General features: G+C 45.0%; 1 protein-coding gene and 1 non-coding gene across 5 annotated transcripts in view; one reads left to right on the forward strand and one right to left on the reverse strand.

Annotated features, from left to right (window-relative positions):
* Positions 1 to 1755: 1755 nt before the first annotated feature.
* The window catches only part of Ablim1 (actin binding LIM protein 1), a 137056-nt gene continuing 124961 nt past the window's right edge, over positions 1756 to 13850 (reverse strand). For all 4 annotated transcript variants that reach the window (XM_076834289.1, XM_076834287.1, XM_076834285.1 and 1 more), the window contains 8 exons: positions 13178 to 13269; positions 11938 to 12043; positions 11046 to 11110; positions 10045 to 10105; positions 9539 to 9546; positions 8699 to 8773; positions 7858 to 7938; positions 1756 to 6191 (listed from right to left, as the gene is read on the reverse strand). In XM_076834289.1, coding sequence (XP_076690404.1) covers positions 6078 to 6191; positions 7858 to 7938; positions 8699 to 8773; positions 9539 to 9546; positions 10045 to 10105; positions 11046 to 11110; positions 11938 to 12043; positions 13178 to 13269 — 602 coding nt within the window. In that variant the 3' untranslated portion in view covers positions 1756 to 6077. The remainder of the gene's footprint in view (positions 6192 to 7857; positions 7939 to 8698; positions 8774 to 9538; positions 9547 to 10044; positions 10106 to 11045; positions 11111 to 11937; positions 12044 to 13177; positions 13270 to 13850) is intronic.
* Positions 9061 to 9131, forward strand: Trnat-ggu (transfer RNA threonine (anticodon GGU)). The gene has a single exon. It is a non-coding gene; the product is annotated as a tRNA-Thr (tRNA).

Below are 13850 nucleotides of genomic sequence, written 5' to 3' on the forward strand. Positions count from 1 at the left end.
GGAACCGGCCCTGGGAGGTTTAGAATGGCAGACATAGTCCTTGTCCCCAGAAGGCCACAGGCAGTGGGATTTGAAGTAAAAACTCATGGGATTCTAAAGGAAGAGGCTGGATACTCCCAGCTCTGCTGCCCACCGGCCGAGTGACCAGGCACGTTTGGTTAGCCCCTGAGCTTTGGTTTCGTCACCACATGGGGGAGCTACCATTCTCTGCCTCACGGGATTGTCCTGAGGGGTATGTTGAGGCTTTGCCTGGGTTAAGGGTTGCCTGGCACTCAACATGGAGATTTCCCTAGAGTCAACTGAACAGCAGAAACACACGCAGAGCTAACAGTACCAGACGACACTTGCCAAGCACTGAACGTGAGGTTCAACCATAAGCATGCAAAGAATTTGCTGGGGCTGGCTGGGCCGGGCCATCAGACAGGCCCAGGGAAAGGGTGTGAATGTGTGTCGTCTTTGATTTAGGGCCAATGGAGCCCCTGGGAAACTCCCATGGGTAGCTCCACAGAGCTGATGGGAAACTGGTTTTAAAGAATCAATGCTGGCCATGACCTCCTTTCCTTGGGGCCCGATCTTCTCTCCTGGCCACCTCCTTGAAGAGTTGGACACTGTATAGAGGAAATGTCCCTGGCTAAGCTGAGTGGGTGGGGAGAGGCGTGGTCTGCAGTGGTGAGATTCCGGCAGGGCCTCAGGGGAGGGAAGTGGTGGGTGAGTAAGGGGTTGGTCATGAATGTCCTTAGACTCCCATCAAAGGTGGGTAAGCTTGGCTCTGAGGGAGGGGTAGCCATGAAGTGAGGCAGCAATCAACTGCCAATAAAAAGGTGGCCACCAAAGCCAAATGCCACAGGTACTCATAATAGGGACTAGAGATGACTCCTGGCGGAAGGGGTTACGGACCAGTGTTGGTGCTGGTGGAAGCAGAGCCGAGTAGAACCATGTTCCTGGCCTGTTTCTACAGGAATAAACAACCTGAGTCCTGCATCCAGGCAAGGGTCTGTGTGAGTGCGGGTGTGACAGGCCCCTGCACAGACTCGACAGGTAGAATAAAGGCTATGGCCGAAGCAGGCCATCTTAGTATGTTCCGGCAAGCTGAAAATCAAATAAACTGAAACCTAGATTTTCTTCATGTCAATTTTGATAATGCGGAGGAATCCAAAGATTTGAAGACGCTTTTCTCCTAGTGCATTTCAGCTTCTTACCAACAAGGCTCACACTCCTGACAACTCACAAGCTGTTGTCCTGCAGCTTCTACAAATTCTCAGTTTTGTCCCAATGATGAAGCTGTCACCTCTGTGTCACAAACAGAACCAAGCATTGGTTACATTTTCACAGTGTGATAGCTGGACTAAGAATCTTCCCTTCTCTAGTCAGCTTGGTCAATACCTGGATCATTCAACAAACAGAGCTGGAAAAAATGCGTTGAGCTACCTCCTAACTTATGTGATAGAAATGCATTCCCAGGGTTTTGGGTTCATTCTGGTTTTGTTTTGTTTCTTAGAAGTCAGAATGGTATTTTTTTTTTCTTGTACCAGTGATGGAACGTAGGGGCACTTCCCACTGAGCCCATCTCCAGCCCTTTTATTTATTTATTTATTTGTTTATTTATTTTTGAGACAGGGTCTTGCTAAGTTGCTGAGGCTGCCTTTTAACTTGCCATCCTCCAGCCTCAGCCTCCTGAGCCACTAGGATTACAGGTGTGCGCCACTGAACCCAGCGAAGGAAACCTGGGAGCAAGAAATGAAAGCACAGAGGCACTTAGGAAGGAAGCACACGGCTTTATTCACGAGCTGTGGTACAGCAGGATGCGGGGTGGAGTGGCGAGGGAGCGTGGAAGTGCTGCTCGCAACAGGAGCATGGAGCAGGTGGGCACTGCGCAGCTCATCAACATGGGACAGGCCGGCCCCACTCCTGTGCACACAAGCACGAGGTATTCGGGTGCACACGCACACCCACCTCACTTTCACGGGGAACACAACACGGCATCTCAAGACGTTCCTTCTAAACATCTGCTTTTGTATTTCCGAAAGGAGAGGGAAGACAGGAAGAGCTGATGCCTTTCACCAGTTGATAAAAAGCCACAAACCCAGCTTAAAATGAAGAACCCCGAGAGCCTCTATGCAGGGCCCTCAGTAACACACGGACACAACTCACATTTATCACAAGACTGTATACACGCCAAACCCCCAAAGAACACCAGTCTGTGGACGACTATCTCCCTCCATAACGGACAGAGACATAGCTAGCCAGGAGAGGGTGTGTTTCCACCCCTTCAGAATGGTAATTCGCTGTCCTTCCACCTTCCATCAGAGGGCTCAGGAAGTTATTCATGGGCACTCTGCTCTTCCAAGAGAATTGGGAGAATTCCGTTTGATGATCACAACCACCACTCAGTTATACGAAGCTGCAGAAAACTTTGGATTGAATTTTATTGTGCACACATTCACTGTTTAGAAAGTTTCCATTTAAACTGACAAACCCCCTCTTTCTTTTTGGGTTTACCATCAATTAAACTTGCCCAAATAAAAACATAATAATCTATATGCTGAATACATCCATTACCATCTCTCTCTGCTTACTGGGCAGCAAATGGAAGGATAATGACTTTTTTTTTTTTTTTTTTTTAATGCCAAAGTATAGCTTTCTCATTCTCCCATCACAGGGTTGTTGGGGAATCTACTTAGTGCACATTGTCATTGTTAGATGGTATCATTGCAAATCTCAAGCCCTAAGTGATCTCTTTTTCTGGAAGGTTCTTCCAAAGGGAGCCTGAAAGAGCAAGTTTAAAGGTACACCAACACTTGGTTCATCAGAAGAAGAATAACTTTAAAATCAAATAAAATCAGGGCTGGCAATATGAGGTACAGATTAAATAGCTACCAGAAATACAAATGAAGTGATTTATAAATCTGTGCTTGCTTCAGAGGACACAGAAGGGTTGATGGGACAGAGTTCATCCCTTCCACCATCTTTCAGGATAATCAGAAGCAGGGGTCTGTTAGGGCACAACCTGGAACTGTCCCTGCCCCTGCCACACGCCCCAGAACCACACCAAATCTGCTGTACACAATCGTTAGAGAGACTTACTTAGTCGAGAGTGGTTAATTTAAACTCTTTTAAACTTGCAAAAGCACATATATTTTATATCATCATCTCAGAAGCAATTCTTAGGAAAAGATGTCTGCTTCAAAATGTAAAGATATTAGGTGAGAGTTTTAGAAATGTTACCAGCTGGGCTTTCCCAGGCTGAGATGGAGGAGACCAAGGTTGAAAACAGAACTACAACAGCCTGTGCTTCAGAAGAGGAGCCTCAGCTGGGAGGCCCTGGATTTCAGGTCAGGAGAGAACAGAGAGTACAGGTAGAAAATCACCCCCATCCCCGCACCTTGTTACTCATTAATTCTAGTTTCTCTCTCTGAGATTTCAGAGAACAGGCAGCTTATGTTTAGTTATTGAAGAAGTCACATTAAAAACATTTAATAACAAACCCCAAACCAAAATGGAGATGCATGGCTAGCTGAATATGTTTCCAAATGCTCTTCAAATCTCCTAATAAATCACCAGGAAGACTTTGTGATGGCCTGAGCTCTCTGGAAGAAATTTTAAAGGAAGCACTGACTCATATTGTCATAGAGACCTCTTCTACTTCGTGCAATCAGTATGCGCTTCAAAGTCACAAGTCAAATGCTCAAAAAAGTAGCCCTTAAGATATGCACCAAGCTTGCCAGGTATATAATTCCTTTTCTAGAGATGAACTTTGTGTTAGCAGTTGGAATTTTCCCGTGCGGTCCAGCACAGGGTTAAATGGAGAACATCCATCTATTGTGCTGTGTCCTGGACACTTCAAGATCAGGCATGCTGCACCCAGTATAACAAAAATGGATAAGGCATTGTAGCCCTTACAGCAGATCTGGCAGTTAGAACTAGGCTGTCCCCAAGCCATCCTTCCATCTGGAACCTTCTGCTAGGGAATGGTGTAGGGGAGCTACTCCGAGGGTTTCCAGTAGCCAAGGACAGGCAAGAGGCTACTGTTGTTTTCTAGTAATTTATCTTTGAAGGGTATCTTTGTAGGGTACAGTTTAAGTGAATTAGTATGCTTGGTATGGAAAGAAGCTTTCTGTTTTTCATGTTGGATGCAGAACTGAATTCAAAAATTACAAAAGAGCAGGGTGTCACTACTGGGAGCAGAATTTAGGGTCCAGTTTTTTAATTTTTGTAACTATAGGGCCTTTGACTCTGGGTCTCTAACATAAAGAGGAAGAGTCTAATTTCCCTCTTTCATGACAGAGTCAAGTCCTCTTTCATGTGGACCAAGAGATGCAAAATATAGAAAACCACCTAATTGTGCCCAGGTTTCCAAATACCTTTTCTCATGCTGGCACTTGACTTGAATGTTCATGAGTGATGACTCATTATCAATGACAGACATGGTGGGTCTTTCATTGACTCCACTAGCCTCTCCACCAGCTGAGTCCTGGGACCCACTTGGTCACCACTGTTAATGACTGGTAGGGAGACACTACAAATATACCACAGTCCCACCCCTATACTCTGCCAGGGCAAAGCAAGAAGCAGGCCAAACATTGTGCTGAGGCTAGGCTCCAATTTGAATCGAGAGTTGTAGAGTATGAGGACCCTGGCAGGATGCTTTGAGCTCCAAACCAACCCTTCCCACCTGAGTGGTCTGCAGCCCAGTCCAGCCGTGAGCTACCTCAGCCTGAGTGCTGGCTTCTAAGCACCAACACTCACCCATGAAGGAGGCAACGTTGAGGGCACAGCTTAGCCTCACTCTTGATCTTTGAGTCACATGCACTTGTACCAAATATCCCTTAGAAGCAGCAGCGCAGTGTGACAAACATTCAAGCAGAAATCAAAAAGCACATGCAGACTCACAAAACTGCCCTGGGTGAGTTAAGCGTGCATCCACGCACAGGCACGCACGTGCACACACTCACGCTGAAGTTAACAGTGCCAAACAACAAGGAAAGCTGAGAAGGCCAAATTAAATTGATTGGATGTAATCTACTTTGGAGTTGCAGATATTTAAGAGGAAAACATGCCTTTCCTTAACTTACTACTGAAAAGACCTTAAACAGCAAAATCAGCATGGGTTTGATTGGATTCAGAGGATGCCGACAGTTTATAGGGAACGCTGAGCATGAGAACTTGCATTTGGGGCAGAACATGGATTTTTTTGTTTTTATATTTGCTAAGAGGGATATGACCCATGGACAAAAATCACCTCGCTGCATGCAACTGGGCCAGTCAGAAGACAATTCTTGTCTTTCCTTTCTTTGTGAAGGTGGAGCCCAGGCCACCTCCTGTCCTTGGTGAGAAGAATCATTACACTATTTGAAGCAGAAAAAGAGTTCAGGGAGGGTTTCCTTCATTCCTTTTCCTTTTCCTTTCTTTCCTCTTTCAAAAAATTCTAGTAATGGCTAAGCAATTTGCCAACCAGGTCCCAGCAAACAAAGAGAACAAGGAGCTTGTTAAAAATCACTTTTTTGCTGATATTCAGGCTCCATCAGACCTGCCCGGTTCCCTGATTTCTGTTCTTGCCAGAGCCCAGACAGAGCTTCTAGAGGCCGGCAAGGAAAAGCTGCGCACAACTGCTGCTACCACATGGCCCTGCTCCTCAGACTCCTGCTTAGCACAGTGCTACGTAATAAATATATTCATCCTTTGGAATTAGTACAACTGTTTCTTCCTGTGCGGCATTCTAAGGGCACTTGCTGGCTCTTACCACTACAGTCAGCACTAGGGTGGACAACAGTTAAAGGAAAACAGAAGGAGAAAGAAAGAAGCTCCTGTTGTGGATACGAGGTCATGAGAAAAGGTCACGTGTGGACACTACTGCTGATTTTGGAAACATAGAAATTTCTACCCATGGCTGCTTGGCAAGTGTTACTGTGGGTTGGCCCAGTGTTTGGCTCATGGGTGTTGGGACCAGAATTTCCCTTTTTGTCGTGGCTGAGGGATGGCAGTCTATAAATTCTCCAATCAAGTCTGGGCCTTAGTGTAACACAGCAGGCCTTGCCCCACTGCCAGTCATTTTTCTAACTGCCATTTACGTGTGGGACTTAGAAGAGTCTTGCTTTCTTCTTCATGTCGTTGCGTCTCCAAAGAGGTAACTTGTCAAACTCCTGTATGGACATCCCAAAGATTTCCCGAAACACTTCCGGGGCCAAGTGGCGCTGGGAAGAGAGAACAGAGTAGTGGTCAGTCCTGATGGCCACACGGATGGCCTGGAGAGTTGACCTCCAGCTTAAAGATACAGTTGACCCTCCATATCTGTGGGTTCCACATCCTTAGTTCAGCCAAGTGCAGACCAAAGATATCCATAGACATTGCCTCTGTTCTGAACATGCATTGACATTTTTCCTTGCCATTTACCTAAACAATGCGGCATAATGGCCATTTATATTGTTTTAGGTATTATGCATTTAGGTGATTTAAAGTGTACACAAGGATATGTTAAGATAATATGTGAATTTTACATCATTTCTTAGAAGAGACTTAAGCTTCCATGGATATTGGGATCTGCAGGGAGGTCCTGGAATCAACCCCTTGCAGGTACTGAGGAGTACTGTCATCATTTTGAAGAGTAAGGCTGCCTGATGGGAGAGGGGCTTATCTCCGATGCTCATTTACTAGGCCAGGTGAGTGCCCTTTCCACCAGATGAGGAGCTCGTTCATGTCACTGGTCCTGTTATAATCCAGTGTTAAAACAACTCTGAGTAGTAATGCAGCACAGGAGAGTGATATCTGATGGTGGAGGGGACTCCACTTAGGTTCCTTGGGATGTACAGAAGATACACAGAAAATGGACCATGGCAATAGAAAGCCAGCCAGAAAGAGACTTCCAGGGTGGTCCCTGGGAGCCCTGGGCTTCTTCATGGCTTATCAACGAGGAGGAGTTAGATACCTGTTCTACCGGGGAGGCCTCCTATCTGCCACTGCTTCCAGAACAGTCCCCTTAGGACACGGGGGCAAGTATTCTCCGAGCCAGCCTGACTTCTGCAAAGGCATCGCCTTTTGTCAGGGAGCAGTTACGAGTTTTCCTGAGACTGGCAGTCAGAATTTTTTTTTAAAATAAATCATTCAGATGGAAAAGTACAAAGATCAATCTTCCAGATCTAAGGAGCCTTGGGCATGTGTACCCAGCTCACCCCTCCACAAGGAATGCAGTAACAGCCACGAAAGACATTTGTCCGGTATAAACCTCCTCCTAGAGAGCTCCTTCCCGATTCCCAGTGGGCTCAGCCCAGGGTCAGGGGAAGAGGACTATCTGAAGGGGGATGGACACACCCATTCTGCATTCCCCAGCTCTCATTACAACAGCATCCAATTTCCAAAGAAAATGACTAAAATCATACTGTGTCTCAAAGGTTGCTTCAAATGTCATTCCAGGCATTTTAAAAATACTGATCTAAGTATAGATACATTTAAATATAAGGGCTGTACTACTGTCCTCCCTGATGCCAGGGAGTGCCAGATTTAGATTGGGCACCAGAAACCCAAAACATCCTTCTCAATCCCTCCTTGACATATGTATTTTGAGGGCAGGGGTCAAGTCTGGGTTATTGCTGTACCTCCAGGAGTCTAATAGAGAGCTCAGTACATACAAGAATAATGGATACAGGCCTGCAAACTTGCTTCTTGTGTTTTTATCTCATTAGTGATTCTCTGAGATTTTAGTTACCTCTTAGTTACCTACAATATGAGATTAATCTTTACGATTTTTCATTTTCACTGAAAAAATAAAACATTTCTCTGGGGACACTGCAGGGTGCAGTGGGGGGTTGTATAGGGATCTGCAACTGGGTTTGGATTTTTTTGTTTTTTGTTTTTTTTTTTTACCTCCAGCCGGGTTCTGTCCACATCTCTTAGGATTTTGTTGCGCCCTCTGTTGGTCACCATGAGCATTTCATATGGAAATATCTGAGAAGGAAAGAAAATCACCTCCTAATATACTGCTGTTCGTTTTTATTAACAAGCAGAATCTACTTAAAATCCAACACTACCAAGACAGAGCTTCTGAGAGATAATCATGACAGAGTACAAGGTGTTCATCTCTCAAGACCAGCAGGAGCTCCGGGGAATAGGGACAGGGACATAAATCTCCATCAAGGCCTCACAGAGCACTGTGCCTTGGGAGGGCTTGGCTGGGTACATGTATCCTTACTCTGAGTGGGGGATGAAGGTAAAAGTTTGAGAAAAATCGAAATTGCAGGTATATATGCTGGCTTTTATGTAGTTCTGTGAGATGGCTGAGTTCAGCAATCTTGGTCCATAACTATCTCATGATCCACAGAGCCAGGCAGGCCCAGAAGCAATGTTCTGGCAATGGACCCATTGAAATAAGCCCAGTTAAGGCTGACAGGGGGCACAAGCTCTTGGTTACCTCTGGAGGTACAGAATGTTCTGAAGCTAGAGCGACCAGTCATCCCAAGGGTGGCCAAGGAAAAGAAGTGCTGGTATCTCACTAAGAATACAGAGTTCCAACTGTAGTAAGGGCTTAAACCTGTGGACTGATTGCAGCCAGAGTGAAAAGACAATGTGTTTTCTGACAGCTCCCCTAGATGCACCAGTCTAGAACAAAGTGAGCCTCGCACTCCAAAAAGGGTGAAAAAACAGGAGACCAAATCTTTGTAGGGCCATGTCATCCCTGCACGAGACAAAAGAGAAGAGCTGTACTTGCCTTTGGTTCCAACATGTTGGGCATGGACACGCCCCGGTCCATTCTCATTGCAGGCATGTGGCCATCTGGGAGGGTCTGCAGCAGAAACGTGGTTCAAGGATGAGCACAGAATAGGGGCGCTCAAGGGAGGACTCTGTGGGCTCCCAAACTTCCCGGTTGGGTCTCGTATAACTATCTTATAATGTGTCATATTCCTTATCATGTATTTTTCAAAACGAGATTCTTATTGAACAAGAAGCAGGAATCTCTTCTGAGATCCAGTTTCAGAAAGATCCTGGCTTAATAACTATGGACTAATTTCTCAGTTTGGGCTTAGTTTTCCTTGTATTTTTCCTTATCTTTGCTCAGATGTTCTAGGGCTAGGGGTGTAGCTCAGTGGTAGAGAGTCTGCCTGGTACGCATGAGGCTCTGGGTTCAATCCCCAGGACCACCTTTCTCCACTTAAAAAAAAAAAAAAAAGTTCCAGAAAAAGAGGAATAGTTTGAGAGCAAACTATTCCTTTCTGTTGCTCAAGACCTAAGTTTCTTTCTGTTACAATTATAACTAAAAGAAAAAAATACTGCACATGAGTTGACCCCTGATGTTGGTCTGCTTTCAACCTGGAGAGACTCTCCTAAGCCAGAGCAAGAGAGTCTTTCCACAACTGACTTGGCTTATGCTATGTCCCCATGGCCTGCAGGGACAGCTTGACCAGGGCACTAGATGTGCCTATGCTTCATAGCTGTGGTAGAATGACAAATCAACTACAGTATTATCTATAACCTGGGGCAAACAGCCTGGGTTAGAAAATGGCTCTATGGTGCTGGTGTGGCCAATTTAAGGAAGCAGAGTGGTCCATACCTGGTAGTCTGAAAAGGAAAGGAAAGGAAAATATCAGGAAAAGGCCTGGAAAAATGTGGAGCCATTCCCAGAGAGACTGTCTTCTACTACAATTCCTAAAATAGTCCCCATGAACCATGTCGTTTCCCTGTTCCCAGTCTGTGCCCATGCTGTACTGCAGCTTCCAAGAAGCCAGAAAATGCCAACTCCAGTTTTAGGAATCAAGAGAAATTATCCTTCTTTTCTCTTTCCTTGCCATATGCATTTTGAGGGCAGGGGCTGTGTCTCCCTTATTGCTGCATCTCCAGGAAGCGAACAGAGGGAAATACAAGGATTCCCTTTGCTGGATTTCAGTGGAGATCCTCTAGATTTTAGCACTTGCTCTGCTGGCTCACAGAAGAGACCTGTGATCCTACTGGAGGGTGAAACCCAAAGGCATGCAGTGCCTGGAGACAGGGCACAGTCTCAAGTGAACCTTGACCACCTGGGAAGAGGCTGCCCTGTCAGCCTGGCCATGAGAGCCTCACCTCGCACTCCCCCGCTGACATCTCCGTAGCTGTTATACTGAGCAAAGTCTGTGGAAACAGGCTGGAATGAGGGGGAAAAACATCATTAGAAAAACTACACAGTGATCACTTTGGAGACAGGTAGAAAGAAAGACAGGATTTACCAAATCCTAAGAACCCTTCCCAGGCTCATTTCCTGGACCCTCATTAATTTTCTCTCCTATTTATTCCTTTGCAACTGTAAAATCTTTGCTGTGGTACTTCTATTGCCACTGCTCAGCAGGCCCCTGGTAAGCAAATATCTCTCAAATACATTTCCCTGTGTAGTTACAGAATTACCATTGTTCTTTGGCTTGTGAGGAGGACAATTTCAAGAAACTTTCTGTTCATCGCAGAAATAACAACTCAAAGCCAGGTGCGGTGGCACAGGCCAATAATTCCAGTGGCTCAGGAAGCTGAGACAGGAGGATCTCAAATTCAAAGCCAGCCTCAGCAATTTAATGAGGCCCTGTCTCAAAGTAAAAATAAAAAGAGCTAGGGATGTGGTTAAGCAACCTTGGGTTCAATCCCTAGTACAAAAAAAAAAAAAAAAAAAAAGACTCAATTACTTTTTGCTGCACTGTAACAACATCTGCCACACTAATCTAGTCTCAAGTTTCCATAGGCCATTAATTTATTTAAAGCCAATTTCTCCTCTCAAAAGAAATATTTTCACTTTGCCTTTCACTTTTTGTGATTTACAAGGTGTCCAGGGAAGTTACAGTTTTCATTATAATCCAACATTCAGGTCAAGAGTCCAACGTAGGGCTGGGGCTCAGTGGTAGAGTGCTTGCCTAGCACATGTGAGGCCCTGGGTTCAATCCTCAGCACCACATAAAAATAAATAAATAAATAAAATAAAAGTATTGTATCCAATTATAACTTTAAAAAAGGGTCAGATGTAGTCGGACAACAAGCCTGAACTTCAGCTAGGACTGAAGAGGGAATGCACAAAGAAATAACCAATAGAAGAGAAATCTTACCCGGTGAAGCCCATTTTTTCCATAGCCAGGAAGAGATGAGGTTTTAGATGATGGAGCGTAGGAAGCTGAGTGAGAAAAAGGTCAAAAGGCCATTGTTATAAAAGCAGAAATCTAGTTCTTTAATGACCTTGATAGCGTATTGCTTGCTTTGCAGAAGAGGAGATTTACCAAAAACAATTCGAATGATATTGGGCTCAAATGATCACAAAATGCCACCATATTTAAGGGCCCAGGGAATAGTATCATAACACTGACACTATTACGGAAGGGCAGGGAAAGAAAGCCAGCAGGACCAAGGGAGCTGTGCTTCCTAAAATTCTGGCCCCCATCTAAGTGCTTGACAGAATTTATCTCCTTGTATCCTCAGTACCCTAATAATATGATTATTATTTCCATTTTACAAAAGAAGAAATAGGAGTTAAGAGAAGTATCCTGCCAACGGTCACTCAACTCATATGACAGCTGAACGAGGATTCAAACCCAGGGATGACCGAACACATGGGCCCCCTGTCCCAGTGACATGGCAGCAGTAACTGGCCTGGAAACCAACCATTTGAAGTTCTACTGGCTGAGCACAGCTGGGCTCCTGGGAGGCCTGGACTAGTCCTGGTCTAGGTCTATCCCATTTATTAAGGGCATGGAAGGCAAATAGGCTGCTGAATTTGACTTCTGGTTCAGCAACTTAACACGCTCACATCTTTGAATGTGTCATTACATTTTTTTGAGCTCTCCATTTTTTGATCTATGGAGATATGGTATTATGTATTCATATAGAACAGAATCTCAGAATTAGAAGGAGCTCTGGAGATCACCATAAGTGGTCCTGCCTCTTGCACAACTGGCCAGGCAGGTTCTGGCTCTCAGCTCATGCTAGGAAGGGTCTGCCACTCACCTGAGTGGATAGGAGAGTCATAGCGGCTGGCTAACAAGGATGCTCTCTCCCGGCTCTCCTTCTCCATCTCTTCCTTCAGTATCAACTGCCCTAGGCCTGAATTAAGCTATGCACAGGAAAAAAAGAAAAAGAAAAAGGAAAATGAAAGCAAAGTCTGCGATTACTTTCATGGAACTAGTTTCTTTCCAGAAGGTCTTGCAAGAAGTTCTTGACCCTAGGGGGCCTGGTTGCAGGTAGGTCCAGTGCCTGGTAACTCCTCAAAAAGCAGGACAAGTTCTGGACTCTGCACCCCTCTTAGCCTTTCCAATGTCAGGGGAATGTCCCTGTGCCAGGTTCTGTCAGAAAGCTGCCTCCTTCCTTTGCCCTCCCCAACGTGTCAGTGGGTGACCTCAGCAGGCGTATGTGAGTGTGTGGTGGACTTTTGATATGGAAAGGGGAAATTGGGAATGAATCTTTAAAAAAAAATTGCATTGATTTAAAAGCAAAACAAAAAATAAGTGTGTGTTCGTTGTACATATTTTGGAAAATCTGGAAGGAAAGAATGAACCAATGATACGCTACTCAGAGGTGACACCATTTCTAACTTCTATTTACCCTAATCTATTATTTTTCTATACATGTTTTATACAAAACTAAGATTATACTCTATGTTCTTTCCCCCATATAATTAATGTGCTTTTCTCATCTCTTTGGAAAACATCATTTCAAGGGATGCATTATTGGTGGGAGAGTTTATAATCAGACATCCTTCTGGTTTGCAGTAGGCCCTTGCTAGAGGAAGGAGGGCAATGGGCACCTTTTGGTGACTGTCCCCTTGATTCCTTTTCTCCTGGTCTAGATATGCATAATATCCTCCAAGTTCTGAGGGGAAACTTGGAGAAATATTCAATCCTAAGGGAATTCTTCCAGAAGAGCCTGCAGGCCCCAGATGTACATCGCCTCCACCTACCTGGCCCTCCTGCGCCCTCTCTGCACATGCACCACGTGCCCACTCACACAGTCACACTCTCCAACCATTCCACATCCCTCCGACCTCCAGCCTCAATGTCATCACCTCTAAAGGCAAGTGCAAAGTCCTTATTAAAGTTCATGCTTGTCATGTCTCGCTGGACTGTAAGCCTCAAGGGGCTGGGACCACCTCTTGCCTGTCTTAGTGGCTTGTACAGAGTAGTGATGTAAAAAGTTATAGATTTTATTGAATTAGAATTGAAGACAGCTACAAGGTAGTTTAAGGACAAACCTTCATTAACTGCTCTTCTTGAAGCTGCCGGCGTCTCAGGAGTTCCTCCTCATCTTCCTCTCTGCCACTAGATCTGCGTCTCATGTCAGTTCCTAATTCCACAGCAAAGACAACTTCTCACATCAGCCCCATGACAAGGGAATCTTAACTGACTAGTCCATCCGTGTTCAATTTGTAGGCTGGCAAGCTCTGCAGTGGTTGGTCCTTCACAAGTCGAAGTGAACCAGACAGGGGGGAAAGGCACCCACCACCAATCCAGCTCGCCCAGGTGGTTTCTCTAAGAAGGTGGGCCCCTTTGGCAAGCTGGTTCAATGTACCAGTGACTCCCTGCAATACTCTGCTCAATTAGAACTGGTTTGCCACCTCCCTGAGCCTGTCATCAGATTAACCATGGGTCAGGGCTCCATATAGTGAATGGGAGGGGCATCCCCAGCTAATGTCCCTGAGGTCAATTTTTCAAATAGAGAGGAATTTGAATTTATCCACATACCAACAAATCCATAAGATGGTTTCTGTCTTGTGACAAGTTTAAAAATCTTGTGGTTTTCTCTTTTTCTGAAGATTTAGACTTTTCAGAATACTATCACTGTCACCTACACTTAGTAAATCAATTAAAAAGCATATTTGTTTGTGTCTTTTAAAGGAATTACGTCCAATTACAAATAAAAAAATA

Source organism: Callospermophilus lateralis, chromosome 15 (assembly GCF_048772815.1).
Source record: "Callospermophilus lateralis isolate mCalLat2 chromosome 15, mCalLat2.hap1, whole genome shotgun sequence".
Classification (NCBI taxonomy): Eukaryota; Metazoa; Chordata; class Mammalia; order Rodentia; family Sciuridae; genus Callospermophilus; species Callospermophilus lateralis.